The sequence below is a fragment of the Melanotaenia boesemani genome, chromosome 9 (genome assembly GCF_017639745.1).
Source record: "Melanotaenia boesemani isolate fMelBoe1 chromosome 9, fMelBoe1.pri, whole genome shotgun sequence".
Lineage (NCBI taxonomy): Eukaryota > Metazoa > Chordata > Actinopteri > Atheriniformes > Melanotaeniidae > Melanotaenia > Melanotaenia boesemani.
Window position 1 is genome coordinate 34,772,280 of NC_055690.1, and position 16,473 is coordinate 34,788,752.

Sequence of the window (16,473 nt, forward strand, 5' to 3'; positions counted from 1 at the left end):
TCTGGAAACTTTTGGGACCTATTCCAACTACAATTACATCTGTTTAACGATTTTGCTTCCTGTCTTGATAGTTTTGGTTTCAAACGACACGTACGCTTTCCCATCCATGCTAACGGCCATATATTGGATTTGGTTTGCTGCTCTGGACCGACCCCATTCGGTTTTAAAGCTGACGACCTGCCCTTCTCTCTTTTAATGTGAAACTCACACTCTCCATAACAAAGATCCCCCACACAATGTCTTTATGAAATATTAACAATATAGACCCAGACGCCCATTCCTCTGCTTTTTCTAGTCTCATGAATCTCAACATCCTTTCCACCCCAGATGAACTTGTTGATCATTATAACGCCACTCTTAACAATGTTTTAAACTCCATAGCTCCTTTATAAACTAAATCTGTATCCTTTTCCCAGCCTGCACCTTGGTTCATACCAAGCAGCAACCTGTGAAGGGGCCGCTAGGGGCTGGCTCCAAAACAGAGCAAATCCTCAGCAACATTTCTCCATCTTCTATTGTCCAGTGTTGGTGAGTGTGTGTGAATTGTAGCCTCAGTTTCCTGTTCTTAGCTGCCAGGAGGCACCCGGTGTGTCTTCTGCTGCTGTAAACCATCTGCTTCATGGCTGGACGTGTTGTGTGTTCAGAGATGCTGTTCTGCATATCTTGGTTGGAACCAGTGCTTATTGGACTTTCTGTTGTCTGTCATCTAACCAGTCTGCCCATTCTCCTCTGACATCAACAAGAGATTCTGGTCCAGACAGCTGTTGCTCGCTGGATATTTTCTCTTCTTCAGACCATTCTCTGGAAACCCTAGAGATGGTTGTGTGTGGAAATCCCAGTAAATACTCAGACCACGTTCAAATGCCACGTTCAAAGTCCCTTAAATCTCTTTTCTTCCTCACTCTGATGCTCAGTTTGAACTTCAGCAAGTCATCTTCATCGTGTCTACGTGACTAGATGTGTTGACTTGCTGCCATGTGATTGGCTGATTAGATTTTTTGTATTAACAAGCAGGTGAAGCTGATAAAGTGGAGGATGAATGTAGGTTTTAAATCTAACATACAGAATGCACTTTCCTGAAGAAAATAAACAGACCAGTGTTACTTAGGGGTGGGGTTTATTGTTTGCCTGTTAATGTGAAATATTTATGGTAATTTTTATTATAAGATTATAAACAAAACTTATTTCATAGTTAATGTTTTTATTCTTTTGCATGTTCTTGATTATTGACATTTATTTTAAAGAAGAAACAAGAATGTTTTTTTAAACTCTCTGATACACAGAAAAACATCAAAACTATAAATCAAAACTTAAGAGACAAAAAAAAAACAAAAACATAAGTATCTGAAATCCAGCAAAGACATTTCTATACTGCAGACAAAACGGTTAGCTAGCTTGAGAAGTGCTAGCAGGAGGCTAATGTAGCACAGCAAACCTATTTATATCTTTACATCTTAGCGACGGTGCCACCTTTGCTGGCCTCATATTATGTTAAATCTGCACAAAAAAAACCCTGAACAGAAAACCAATATAAACCAGTTTAACAGTCCAACAGCTGAATGGGAAATGAAGAACTTTCTCTGCTCTGTCCTTTAGCTGACTATGTCCTTCTTAACCCGGCTTCAGCAGTGAAACCATCAACATGCCGTTTCTTCTTCTGGTTTCCACTGACCTAAAAATAAATGATGTTTTGTGGTTTGACAGTCATTTTGCTTACTGAATAGACCACACATTACATGTACTGTACCTGAAAATACAAGCAGATGACAAGTACTGATACTATCATACCCAGCAGGATGACAAGTCTGATGATCAGATCAGTCAGAGAGGCTGAAACAGAATAAAAAAAGAGATTACTGATCATACAGCATCATATTAAAGTCGTAAAGTAAGTAAAATGTTCCTATTGCATGTACATTTTAGGAGTTTGTTAGCATTTTTAGGTAATCTGAGATGATTGTTTGCATAATTTAAATTGGAGAATAATACACATGGAGACTTGCTTCCGTCGACTTTCAAGGTTTAAGTCCAACCTGTTTCAACACATAGTTTCATTGACTAAAAATCGTAATGCCGTAATTAACTGGCTGAATCTGGAAGCAGGGGACCAGTTTAAGTGTTTGCATGAAATGAATTTAGTGCATTTACATTTAAATTAGGCTTTTTAGGCTGGAAACCATGTAAAATGTTTTATTTTTATCTTGAAAGGTGCTATATAAATAAAGATTTACTTTAATTACTTATACACATTTTCATCACTCTAAAGGCTCATTTATGCTTCCTTTACGTACATACAGCATAGGTAAATAAGTACATCTGTGTCAAACTTCACTGCCCACAAATTTCCCATTCATCCTTTATGTGGGCCTGGTTTTAGTCAATGCATCCACTAGAGGGCAGTGCAGAGTTCAGAGTTCACCTCTGAGCTTAGACATCTGTTTCAAACATGACAACAGTGGAGAAGATCACGGTCATGATATAAAGAGACAGCCAATAAATATGTCACAGATTCTTCTTTGTTCCATTTGCAGGTCAAACAGCAGCTATACGGCTCAACAGCGCCCCACTGTTTCTGATGGTTTTGCTCTGTTTGCTACACCTGGCTACATAACTGCAATAATAAGCAGGTCAAGGATGCAGAAGATGGATAGAAGGCTCTGTCTGTATGCGTACTTCACATAGAGCATAAATGAACCTTAATAAGAGACACTAAAGCGGGAAGAAAAGATCTTTAAACCCTTTTATCCTGTTTTGAATTGCCCCAATATTTGAATATGTTTAAACCATTTAATGCAGTGTAGCACCTGACCAGAATCACCGTATTTATGCTGTTTAGCCAAACAAATGTCAGTCCCTGAAAAGAATGTTTTTCATTAGAAACTTCTGCATGTTCAGACGTCCTGTTAACATCTATAATAAGTACAACAAAACACTTCATATCAGGGGACCATGGACCACTTTTATTTCCCTACCAATGTCCACATCAAACCCGTGTTGACTGTAAGTCTGTGCTGACCAGATTTGTCTAGGTAAAAGATAAACAGTTCACATCTTTAACCTTGCCAAAAGTCAAAAGTATATTACTTTAAATTCAATCCAGTAAGATTACCTTTGCAAACTGTTATGGAAAAGTATCCCAGAGCTCATTGAGACATGACACCAAGATATTCAGTCGGTATCTGAAGCCCTAAAATTTCTTAAATCTTCTGTTGAATAATGTTTCAGATAGTTCCTTCTATGCATTTTGTCTAGAAACCTTGTAAATCAGCTGGATAATTAAATGTTTCCAGAGATAAAGAGGATGAATAAACCCACTATGTACATAACATTTATGCTGCTGCACCTGAGGCACATTGGTTGGAGTAAAAAGCAGACTGTTTCACAGCACAACTATCAAGTTACCCAAGACGGAGAGACGCAGCGGCTGGCTCTCAGAGGAGAAGTTAAACGTGAAAGCATAGACGTGGTAAACACAGCTGTAGGTCCCTTGGTGGGTGTGGTCTGCAGTGGAGAACAGGAACAGGGCGGTGTGATTGACAGCTGGCATGGTGTAGTTCTTTGTAGTACCGGATGTGCTGAAGATGAGCTGGAAGGAACCGCCTTGGTACTGAGGCTTGATGGAGCACAAGATGCCAAAATTAGAGCCTATGAGCACCTGAGACCCCTGTGTCTTGCCTTCAGAAACCCCGTTGGTATAGGAATAGAGGGAAACATGTGGCTGAGCCAATAAATCTGGTAACAGAAGGATAGATGTAAACAAAGAGACATTTTGTAGTCATGTAAGTCATGTATGCAGCAACAGTTGAGTGAAGGGGATTATATTAATATGCAACAAACTCTGAGGTGGAGGTGGGGGGCCTACAGGTTGTTGTTATTCTAATTTCCATGTGCATCTCCCTCTCAGGGTTCCCATCTTCTGCATCCACTTGAAACCTGACAGAAGCTAGACTAAATATCTGAGATTTGAGAATTACCTGAGCATATTATCTCAAGGCTGTATTCATTCTCAGTATCATCAGCTGTAGTTGTACACTCCAACAGTGTCGATGACAACTCCATACAGGAAGACTTTATACACCACACTGGTCTCACAAACGGGCCATCTGTCATTCTGGTTGACACAACAATACCACAGCCAAGCTGCAAACACACGGCAGCAGCCGAGGTCTGGTTCCAGTTAAAGTCACAGTCAACCACTGGTCTCCACTCTCCCTGGTTAAACATGTCCAGTATCCCAGCGCAGCGGCTGGCCTCTCCCACCAGCCTGATGTTGTCTTGATGTGAGTGGAGAAAGGAAAGAAATTAATACAGGAAATACACCAGTAAAAATATTAAAGCTTCAGCTCTTCTTCTACCTGAGCAGGTGAGTTCAGCAACTTTTCCAGGTAAGCAGGTGCTTCTAGCTGTGCTGGTGCTGTCACAGTTCAAAAGAGCAGATTCGTTGCCTTCACAGTGGAACTCTTTGCTCCAAACTGGAGCCTTTGCTTCTTTATAAAGCACTCCCTGGAGGACTGAAGGAGGCCCACAACCAACCTCCCTGCAGACCACCTCTGCATCTGACTGGTCAAAGTCATGTTCACACATCAAGGACCAGGACTGGTCAGACTTCACCTCCAGTCTGCCTGAACATGGCTTAATCCCATTCACTAGCCTGATGGAGTCTGCAGATACAGAAGTAAAGAGCAAGATAGAGTGGTGCTGGGAGGTTTACCCTTCCAGTGTTCTATATTTCTAATTAAATACAACTAGAAACATTGTCACGTGATATGGGTAATAAATCAAGATGGTGGCATGCTTAGACACAGCTAACGAGCTAAGGAGGTGGACTGTCTCCGTACAAAAAATAACAAGTGCACAAATACTACCAGGATTGATGGTCACTGCTCATCCAATGTGGAGTTTCGGGCAGTTAAGTGCAGGCCCTTCTGTCTAGTTCCAGCCTTGAAAATTCCACCACAGTCTAACACGATTACGACACTCAACTTCTGTCCAAATATTTTAATTCTTGAAGGCAATTTTGATGCGTATATCTAAATGTCCCCAGAGGATACAGGCCCCTAGCACATTTTGGACACTTGACACCTCTCAGAGTATAATTCTGGTTGATTAGCAATGGCAACCTACTATTAGAAGTTAAAACCTGACTTGAAGGAGCATCCCTACAGCACTGATTTCTAGAGTAAACTTTAACTGAAAGCTTTTATAATTGAAGCCTTGACAATGTTCCCATCAACAAATGCATCTGTGTATTTCCAAGCTGGAAACCACGGATGACAAAGGAGAGCCACCTTCTCCTGAAAGATCTTAATGCTTCCTAGAGATCTGGCAACAGACCTGACCAGGCAGAACATCAAAGGTTATTTCATCTCTGAGAACCTGGTATGTATGTGGCAGAATATCCAATCCTTAACTAAATTAAAGCAATGACCCTCTCATAGAAAACACTGGGCTGGCTGAGGAACAGAACTAATTCTTTACCCAATTCGAGAAAGGTCAAGAAAGTCACATCACCCCAAGCGGACACTGTTGACAAAATATTACTTACTCTGTGGACAAAAGAGACACGAGAGGTAAATATGTGAGATTGTTCATATTCATGTGACGTAACATCTGCTTGATATACTATAACGTGAATAGGTGGTCAACCAAACTCATTGTGGACCACAGTGTGTGTGGCAAATGTGCTCTTGGTTGCTGGAGAATGGCTAAAGCTTTATTTATACTATGCGCAAGGTCGGTTATGGTGTCAGCGCTGTAGGCTCCACCTAGGTTTGGGGAGGCTTGGCGTGAACCTCGTCCAGCCCTGATGTGCAACCCTGCTATGTAGCATGGTTACGAGGAAGAACTCCCTTGTGATTAGTCAGTTTGTGATTGTGTTTCTGGATTTATGGCTCTTCTCGCTGAATTTGTGAAAACACACAATGAGTGTGTCTCATTACGTGAGTGCACTGGAATGCATGTGCATGGTGCACACAAAGCACTTTCTTCTATAGTGCTCACTGTCGTGAAACAGTCGGTTTGCACTTACCGGTAGGGATGTACCAGCATGCCACCGCGATTCTTTAGCCCACCAAAAATATCTGCCTGCCTTAATTTACAGAATGAGTTTCATACTCATGATTTTACCTTTTTTTTTTACCCCTTACTTAACCCCACATGCAGACTACGTTGCATCCAACGCTGACATAGTGAACATGGCTGAACATGAGTTGGAACGTATGCCTATTTATTTATTTTTTAATGTACAGGACCCTCCTACATGCTGCCTAGCAGTGCTGCTTCTTAGTCGGACGGACTGTTCCTGAAAAGGTAAGCCAATTTAGTTCCTTGCAAGAAGTTGCATAAATAAATGCACAAATCCAAAATAAAGTTCACATACGTATTTGCATGTCATCATACTTTATGCTATTAAATGCTTTTAAAAAGGCCTACACTGTATTATTCTACCTCAATTAATAACAATAGAAAACACCATCAGCACACGTTCGTATGTCTGCACGTCTCCCCCATTAGTATAAAGTGCAATATAAACACTAGTAAAACAGCTTTTAAATATGCAGATGTTTTCACTGAATTAATGTACTTTACATTATATACGTCTGTTTTAATTAGTTTTTACATTGATGCCGTTCACGTCTGGCAACAGGAAACCGATTATATGTAGAAATTATAGTTTTAAATATGCAACGCAGCAATGAAGAGGCTAAAACACAGCGATGCAGCAAAGTTTTTATTGAAATATTTCTCTCTTGCCTGTCCCTCTTCTCTAGCCCCTGCCGGTAAATGCCTCAGTGCCACTGCTGGCTCGGTAGTTTGATGCCAGTGACCTACGTTAAACACACATTGGCATTTCATATGAAAGCAAACTTTATGTTTATATGTACTTTATGGGTACTTTGCAGACTATTTTATCTAAAGTCATGTACAATATAAATACATTATATTTGCCAAGAGCAGAAAAAATGCAGATTATACAATATTACACTATTTTGTGATTGTGTCATAATGTCGTAACGTAAACATATGTCTCGCATCGGGCTTCACATCAAGCAAATACATTATTTTGTCTCGTGATTCTTCCATATTTTGCTTCCATGCTACTTCAGGAAACATGCCAGCAGATATATGTTATCATATTTGTGTCGAGCGGTTCCTCTGAAATGTGACAATATGTGTAATTTTGTGGTGGGAGACCGTATGTGTGGCCTTTCAACTGAAGGGCAAAAAGTTTTCTCGAGGTTTTCTAAGCACATTATCTTGTAAACTTTTGCAGCTACTACTTAGTCAGCGGTATCATCGAAACGGGCCGGTTTGCTAACAACTGCCGTTGTTTCCGAATCAGTTTTCACATCAAGGACCATTGAGTTTACATCATAGATGCTTAATCTGGTGGTTCAACAATGATGAATGAACATACAGCACCTATAGCATGCATCATTTGAAACATGTATAAGCTATCTACATTCATGAAACTGGCTAAAAAACAGCTAACATTTACATGTGCTAACTCTACTGAGTGGAATAACTTCATACTTACATCTGTACAAATTAGCGTTCGTCTGCACCAGTGCCGCTGAGTTCTTGGCCGCTATTATTCAGCTCTTGAAAACTGGTCAAAAGTCCCTTCCCTTCTGCTACGTCGGCTTAATGGCGTCCGTTTAGTGTGTGTAGTGTTCATCATTTCACACTAGATTTTTGGCTGAGTTTAGGGCAGCATCTGGGTACGTTCAGTGCACTGAGTTTTTGCTAGTTTTTGCTTGCTCAGTGTGAACACACTATGCCCTTAAACAGTGTTCGAAATATTGTCTCTGATTGAGACATACCCAATGTATTAATTCTATATTTGCTTCCATGAGCTTGTGAAGAAACGGAACCATGTTGTTCTAAAAGAGAAAATGCCTGGTGAAACTGAAGTAAACCATCAATAGAACTCTGCCCTGTGAAGTTTACCAGCCAATACCAGCTCTACTTCAGATCCGAAAGAGAAATTGCAACATGATGCCTTAACCCGACGCATTTCACCAGCTTCAGCTACACCAGTCCTACCGCACACAGACTCTAGTATAAATCCAGCTTTTAAGCTCCATCCACCAGGATGTCCTACAAATCTTTCTGATGAAGATGACATAGACTGGATTCCTACAAAGAATCTAAGCCATGATAGTGAAACAGTCAGTCATGGTTTGTTAGCACCAAACATGCGTAGAAACAACACTATAAAAAAGCAAAATGTATACTTCCAGGAGCAGAAAACATGCAGAATTTGTCATCAAGGGTCTTAATCACTACAGATTTTGGCATTACTGAACACAAGCAGTTCAACATCTTAATTATGTTATTGTTTTAAAAAAGGTATTTGGCCCTTTGGTACATACTTTTACACATCAGTCCAAAATGAAAAGGCTCATTAAGAGGCTTGCAGAGAACTTGACGAGCAGTTCAAATAATCTGATCTGGTGTGTTGGAGATGGAAACATCTAAAACATGCAGGTCCATGGGTCCTGAGGAAAACTGCCCTACCCCACTGCAAAATTTGTGTCCATTCAAAACCTTCACTGTGTACTTCATTGCATTACCTGAGCATGTTATTTCCATGCTGGAATAGCTGAGACTTTCCTTTATTGTCACACAGTCCTTCATTGCAGATTTCATCTCAATGCATGAGGACCTGATCCCCCTGGAAGGTCGCGTGGCTTCATATCTGGTTCTCATTGAAATGGAGGAACCACAGTCCAGCCATCGACATATTGCATCTGTTGCTTTTATATTCCATTCGTAGCCAATATTCATCACATTTTCCCAGTTTCCATCATGTTTCACCTGTATTCTACCAGCACAACGACTAGCTCCTCCCACCAACCGGACATCATCAGGGTCTGAGCAAACAGAAGAGATGTTAAAATTAAAAAATAAGTTAAAAACATGAATTAAAGCCTAACCTCTACCTGAGCAGGTAAGGCCCACAGCTTTGCCTGGGGGGCAGGTTTTCCTTGTCAGCCATGAGCTTTCACAGTCCCAGTGAGCAGATTCATGGCCTTCACACTGGAGCTTTTTGCTCCATGTTGGAGCATCGGTTTCTCCAAAGAGCGCCCCCTGGAGGACTGAAGGAGATCCACAGCCAAGCTCCCTGCAGACTACCTCTGCATCCCGCATGTCAAAGTCATTCTCACACACTGAGGACCAGGACTGGTTGGACTTCACCTCCAGTCTACCTGAACACAGGTTCATCCCATTAACCAGCCTGACAGACTCTGGAAAGAAAAAGGAAGGATGTGGATAAATGCTTTAATGGCAAATATCAGTGAAAGGAAGTCTGTGGTAACAAATCCATAACACATAAAATCGTGTTTGCAGGTCTATATTGTGTGCTTATATCCATTTTGATACAGTTCCAGATATTGATAAGTGATCAGTTTATTCTTATTGAAACATGCAAAAAATATACTGCATCTGAAATCCTGGATTGTTTGCGTTAATATTTACCATCTGCAAGACGTCTACCCACAGTACATTTGTTGGGTCATTACTAACACTTGCAGGTCAGGGAAATTGTCTGACAATACTGGCAATGCAATCTCAACTCTACACTCAGCCACTTCATTAACGCCACCTGTTCAATTACTTGTCAACACAAATATCACACTAGCTAATCAAATGGCAGCAACTCAGTGCAACTAAGCATAGTTTAAACCTGTGTGCATTCAGCCATGTGGACATGGTCAAAACCACTTGCTCAAGTTCACGCTGAGCATGAACGTGGCATGGTTGAAGATATTTCAAAAACTGCTGATCTACTGGGATTTTCACACACAACCATCTCTAGGGTTTCCAGAGAATGGTCTGAAGAAAAGAAAATATCCAGTGAGCAGCAGTTGTCTGGACCAGAATGTCTGGTTGATGTCAGAGGTCAGAGGAGAATGGGCAGACTGGTTGCAGATGATAGACACATAACAGGAAGTCCAATCAGCACTGGTTCCAACCAAGGTCTGCAGAACAGCATCTCTGAGCACACAACACATCCAACCTTAAAGCAGATGGGCTAAAGCAGCAGAAGACCACACTGGGTGCGTCCTGTCAGCTAAGAACAGGAAACTGAGGCTACAATTCACACAGACTCACCAACACTAGACAATAGAAGATGGAGAAACGTTGCTGGTCTTATGAGTCTCCATTTCTGAAATGTTATAAATACATCAATGAGTGATGCACCAGATTGTACCTGAGCAGGTTACCTCTGTTGAATCGGAGGAATATGTTATCTTGTCAAAGCACTTCATCAGATTAGTTTCATCACAGTTCCCATTCTGTTCCCAGATATATCTTAATGAGGTTGTCCTTCTTCTGGTTGAAATCACAGTGCCACAGTCCAGCTGTTTACATACTTCACCTGCAAACCCCAGGGTCCAATAATCTGAATATGCAGGTTTCCATTCCCCCGCTTGTTTCATTTCCACTGTGCCAACACATCGGCTGCCTCCTCCAACCAGCCTGATGTCTTCAGGTTCTGGGTAGAAACATACCTATTTCAGCTCATTTACTGGAAGGTTGTATAGAAAACTTCTTTAAGAAAAAAAAAATCTAATTCTAATTAATTTGAATTTGTGAGGCTGTATTTTACCTGAGCAGGTGAGTGCAACAGCTTGACTAGAATATGTTTTTCTAGCAGTGCTGTTACAGTCTAGGAGAGCAGATTCGTGGCCTTCACACTGAAATTCTTTGCTCCATGTTGGAGCATCTGTTTCTCCAAAGACTGCCCTCTGGAGGTCTGAAGGAGCCCCACACCCAAGCTCCCTACAGACCACCTCTGCATCCTGCTGGTCAAAACCATCTTCACTCACTGGGGACCAGGACTGGTTGGGATTCACTTCCAGTCTCCCTGAACACACACTGGTTCCATTCACCAGCCTGACAGAGTCTGAAAAGGAAGAGAGAAAACTAGTAGCTGTTTAACATGCCCAAAACCCCACTAAACCAGCCAGTTATTCAATCGTCTCTGTTAGACAAAACAAACTAAGCTGGAAACTCAGAAGAAAAACAATGTACCACAGACTCAATAAACTCAAAGAAATACCCTCCTTTTGAGCACATTTGCTTCCCTCACCCTAACCATAACCATAGCAAGAGAAAGTTTCCTAAAGATCCCGGACAAGCCCCCAATTTGTCATAATCCATGTGGTAGGCTGTTAAAAAATAGGAAAAAAACATGCAACAGATCAGTTAAATATATTTTATTTAGAGAAATAGTAGTCTGTAGTGGTGTAATGTGGATCCAAGTCAGTTTGGTCAGTGACCAAACCAAGTTTCTTGCTGGAAGAGAAAAAGATTGTCCAGAGGTCTAGGTTTTTATACCCCAGGTGCATCAAGGCCAGGTGCTCTGATTAAAAGGGAGCCACCTACTGGCCACACCAACTTATGAACACAAAAACAAATTAGTATTCACACATCAGCAGGCAGAGGTGGAGCCGTCACAGTAACCACAAACTAATCAGACAGTAAAACAAAGTACTGACCTTCAAAAACCACTTTGAACAGCTACGTGATCCTCATGTTTTCAAGTACTTGCCAGTTGCAGTCCTGCTGTGATGTAAAAGTTATTCTAAATATAACAATAGTTTGGTTCTTCCAAGGTCCTTTTGTACCTCCAAGGTCCTGGGGACATTGGGGTCAGGGGTATTAGCCCCTGGTAGCTGGTGCATGAAGTCAAGCTGTGTAATCTAGAAATAGTTGAGCTTGCCTCTTCACAGAGTGTGAGTCCAAACTCGTAGAGTTGGGCTGGACTCGCTCATCCTCCAGAGATGCTCAAAGGGAGAGGCATCAGGCAGGTGAGAGGATACACACAAGGCCCCAGTTGATGTTGGAGTTCTTCCAAGTGACTGAGAGGGTCTCCACCCTGCAGTTGTTAGTTGCTCTGACTACTGTTTGTGCTTATCAAACAGTGGTTCAGGGTATCTGGCCTTCTTGGAGTCCTGGGGTGGTGTCCTAGAAGGGATGGAAACTGGAGATTCCATTTTTCTCCTGGGTGACTTCATTGGCAATGATAGAGTAATTTGGAGGGGTTTGAATGGGAGGTATGACCTCCCGTATGTGAATTAGTAGTGTTTCGTCATTGGACCAGTGATGGATTGTTCATAACAGACATCATGCTCGAGCATAAAGTAATACATAAGTGTACTTTGTAACAGGCCAACTAAGGTTAATCATTAATTTTGGTCATTGGTTGCAGCAGAAGCCAGAAGACCTGCTGGTGGACACCAGGGATGGGAGAAGATGTCGAGTTAATGAAGGAGGCTTTTAGGACTTAGCTGTCCCAGGGTTTACCTGAAGCAACTACTAGGTACCAAATGACTGAAATGACTGTAGTGTAAGTGGTTGCAGAAGCTAAAACTCAGGCATGGGAGGGATCCGGCAAGGCCATAGAGAAAGACTTTCTGTTGGTCTCAGAGAAATTCTGGCAAACCATTAGTGGACTCAGGAAAGAAAAACACAAGCGGAACACTGAGTGATCACTTTGGCAAAGGCCATCAAGGTAATAGGTGCCAGAGGTAGACAAGATACACCCCAAGTTGCTAAAGACTCTCAATATGGTAAGACTGTCTTTGATAACACCTTTTTAATGTTGAATGGAGGTCTGGGACAACCCCTAAGGAATGGGAAACCCATTTACAGGAAACTGGAAATATGCACAGCAATATATTGAGATCTGCAAATGTTTCATTAATGTTTTAGGGACACACTGCACACCATGCAGAGATGTGTCAAGTTTTAGGATAAAAGCCCTTTGGGAATCACTGTGTTGCTGCAACAATGTGATTTTCTGTCTGTCAAACTATCGGATCTTTGCTGTTTTTCATGTGTCTTTGTGACAAGTTGCTGGTAACAAAGAGCCTAAAGATCTTAACAAGAAAAAACAAAAACATCCCTCTAATGCAATATGATGCAATACAATGTGATGCAATGTGATACGATACATTTGTTGTCCCTTTGGGGAAATTATTTTTGTATCTGGTTCTGTATTCTTTTAATATATAATGTGTTTGATATTCTCTACTTCACAACAGGAAGAAAGAAAAAAGTTTTTGACACTGACCTGAACACTTGAGCTGTACTTTAAAAGAAGATGGGTTTAAATACCGAGCATGAGGAGCAAAAGCATCTAAAACATCACCCATAGAGTAGAGTATATCAGGGGAAACTGGAGTTCTTCTCAATGACACCACAGATCCGCAGTTGAGTTGTCTGCACACTGCAGCTGCTGACATCAGGTTCCAGATCAAATCATTCATTTCCACTGCAGCCCAGTTTCCCCGCTCCTTCACCTCCAGTGTGCCAGAACAGCGGCCAGCACCTTCAACCAGCCTGACTTCACCAGGTATTCCTGAGCAGAGACATTAAATTAACTGGGGTGTTTTAAAAAATGTTTGACCGCTAATTGTCATTTTTCTTTCATTTACCTGCTGTGTGTTCAGCTCCGAGTCCTGAGAAGAAACCAGAGTAAACACGTTTTTTAAGCTCAGAGTAGAAGAATACATGAAAAGGTATAATTCAGCCCTGTGTAGCCCAACCCAACTAAAATTTGGAGAAAATCATATATATATATATATATATATATATATATATATATATATATATATATATATATGGGGAGCTGAACAAGGTTTTGAACAAAGTTTTTACCATAAAGTGATGCAAAAGGTCTCAGAAACTTTGTGTATCAAACATGATACAAATGGCACGAAAGGGTCAAGTCATGTCACTTTCAACACAGCTTGAAACAATTTCATTACATTATTTGTTTTTAGGAGAAATTGTTTTGTTTTTTCAGTTGCCATCCTCTTTTTTGTCATGACCTTTGTTGCCTTCAATAAAATGTATTTGGAATACAACAAATAAAACTACACAGAAGTCCATACATTTTGATATCAACATAAATATATTGTTTTTTTAATGATCTTTTCTAAACAAATTGATAAATATTCATTAAAATTACGATATTTAGTTCTGTATCTCATAACCCCCCCCCCCCCCACGCACTTCAGGAAATTATGTCACTGAAGTCTTTTTGATAACAAGATACTAGTGAGAGCCAAGTAGCTTCAAACTCAATGACTCAACCCTGTTACATAGCAAAAAGACACAAAACAATTATTTATTATAATTCAGAAACTCGTGCGTACTATGTGCTGTCTGTCTAGTATTCTGTATGCAGAGCTGCCGTCATTTTAAGAAAATCTCTCAACCCTGTTACATCTTTAATTGTAACGAGTTGAGTTTAATACTGTAGTTTTGATGTTATGTCAAAGTCTAATTTGATTTTAAATTCAAATTGTATTTAGAATTATGTATTTTTCAGACAAAAGCAGCACAAAATAATTTATAGAATATAAACAAGTGTTTGTATATTTTAAAAAAAATCAACTGACCCCTCTCACTCATACATCTCTCTCTTAACTGAATATTAATTGAAAAAAAAAACATCTGGCAGTCACCATGGCGATCGCCATGGAAACAGCCTGCAAACATAGCCCTCAGCATGAAGTGTCCCCATGAGGAAAACAGTGGAGTTAATAAAGATTAAAAAAGTAAAAACAAAAATCAAATAAATCTAGAAGTTATAAGAAAATAAGGGTGACAAATAATGAAAAAAAGAGACTATATTATAAAAACTACTGCAATGTGTACTTTTTAGAATAAATAAGGACATAATTCATTTTAAAAAAGGGTAAATGAATAAAAGTAAAGTACTGTTTTCATGGAATAGCTGCATGGAGAGGAAGAAAGGTCCTACCTGAGCTCCAGAGAGACAGAAACACCATCAGTGCAGTGCAATCCATCCTCTCAGTGTCGTATGAACTCTCTTCCTCATGCGATCATCTCTTTATCAGACCAGGAGTCGGTTTCCACCCCGTTTCTTTTCGGAAATGTAAATTTCCTGACAAGTATCAGATGTTTCTGTTACACTCAGATCATTTTTCGCTCTGACTGAAAGCTGTAGTATCAAGCCCAAAACTACTCCATGTTTTTAAATCCTTTTACGTGTCATTTGGTCTTGTTGCAGATCCTGTTCAGGCTCCAGAGATGTGAACAATTTGACTTTGAAACTTTGGTTCTGAAGAGCCGATGAAGTCTTGAAACCTAAAAAGAAGGTCCATGGCCAAACTGTTTAATGGCGAAAGGGATTTATTTCCAGATATAATCCGTATGAAGTGCTTTTTCTGTTTTACAGCTTTTATTAAAACCAAATTCAATCCATCTGCAATGACAGAGGTGAAGAAAAACTTTCAACATATAAGCTGCTCATGTTGTCAGATCAGCCATTTCCTGTCCATCTTTAATCTCTGAATCTTCTGTGCTGATCACCACAGGCCTGATGTTTCCTGAAGAAAGTGTTGATATAAAGTTTCTATGTGTAAAAGTCTGCAAAGTGGCTAATTCATCTTTTCATGTGGTTTCACCTCCACCTCCAGACAGGCCCTTTACCCTCCATGCAGGGAGAAAGTTTCCTGAGGTTTCACTCAGATGCTGAGTGATCGGATCTGGAAGGCTGATGTGCTTAAAGTAACATCCACTTCATCAGCTCCACCTGTTCAACTGGTTGTTAATACTAATATCTAACCAGCCAATCACACAGCAGCATGTAGTCACGTAGACGTGGTGAAGACGACTTCCTGAAGTTCAAAATAAGCATCAGAATGAGGAAGAAAGGAGATTTAAGAGATGTTGAATGTGGCATGGTTGTTGGTCTAATATTTACTGGGATTTCCACACATCTCCAGGGTTTCCAGAGAATGGTCTGAAGAAGAGAAAATATCCAGAGCAGCAGTTGTCTGGACCAGGATGTCTGGTTGATGTCAGAGGTCAGAGGAGAATGGGCAGACTGGTTGGAGATGATAGAAAGACAACAGGAAGTCCAATAAGATCTGGTTCCAACCAAAGTCTGCAGAACAGCATCTCTGAACCCAACACGTCCAGCCTTGAAGCAGATGGTTCCCAGCAGCAGAAGACACACCGGGTCCTCCTGCCAGCTAAGAACAGGAAACTGAGGCTACAATTCACACACACTTACCAACACTGGACAATAGAAGATGGAGAAACGTTGCTGGTCTGATGAGTCTCCATTTCAGCTCCACATTCAGATGCTCGGCTCAGAATCTGCTGGAAACATCATGAAAACATGGATCCATCCTGCCTTGGATCAACGCTTCAGGCTGCTGCTGGTGTAATGGTGGTGGGGGGGGGGGTGGGGTGGTTTGGTTCAGTAAACTCTGACCTGTTTCCACCACCAACCTGCAGCAAATCAGCCGGACAGCAACAGATGTGTCAGCTCCGTCATAGCATGACGTCCTAGTTATAATTCCTTTGAATTATAACGAAGAAGAAACAAAGGTCACACAAGAAGTGATGATTCTTTCCACCAGTCTACGGACTGCAGCGTATCAAACTCCACCCTTCAGGGTTGGATCAGTATAACTGGGG

At 40.9% G+C, this 16,473-nt stretch overlaps 1 protein-coding gene across 3 annotated transcripts; it reads right to left on the reverse strand.

Annotated features, from left to right (window-relative positions):
* Nucleotides 1-1,352: 1,352 nt before the first annotated feature.
* Nucleotides 1,353-14,895, reverse strand: LOC121646058 (scavenger receptor cysteine-rich type 1 protein M130-like). Of its 3 annotated transcripts, none has more exons than XM_041994938.1 (12): nucleotides 14,786-14,895; nucleotides 13,452-13,475; nucleotides 13,088-13,375; nucleotides 10,619-10,915; nucleotides 10,220-10,504; nucleotides 8,946-9,251; nucleotides 8,577-8,876; nucleotides 4,356-4,661; nucleotides 3,975-4,274; nucleotides 3,403-3,732; nucleotides 1,748-1,830; nucleotides 1,353-1,672 (listed from the first exon to the last, which is right to left on the reverse strand). In XM_041994938.1, the coding sequence occupies exons 1-12, from the start codon at nucleotides 14,829-14,831 to the stop codon at nucleotides 1,601-1,603; spliced, it is 2,637 nt and encodes an 878-aa protein (XP_041850872.1). In that variant the 5' UTR covers nucleotides 14,832-14,895; the 3' UTR covers nucleotides 1,353-1,600. The 3 variants fall into 3 exon arrangements, with proteins under 3 accessions (XP_041850872.1, XP_041850873.1, XP_041850874.1); XM_041994939.1 differs by having other exon boundaries at nucleotides 10,388-10,504; nucleotides 14,786-14,883; XM_041994940.1 differs by lacking the exon at nucleotides 1,353-1,672 and having other exon boundaries at nucleotides 1,750-1,830; nucleotides 3,403-3,613; nucleotides 14,786-14,883.
* Nucleotides 14,896-16,473: the final 1,578 nt, after the last annotated feature.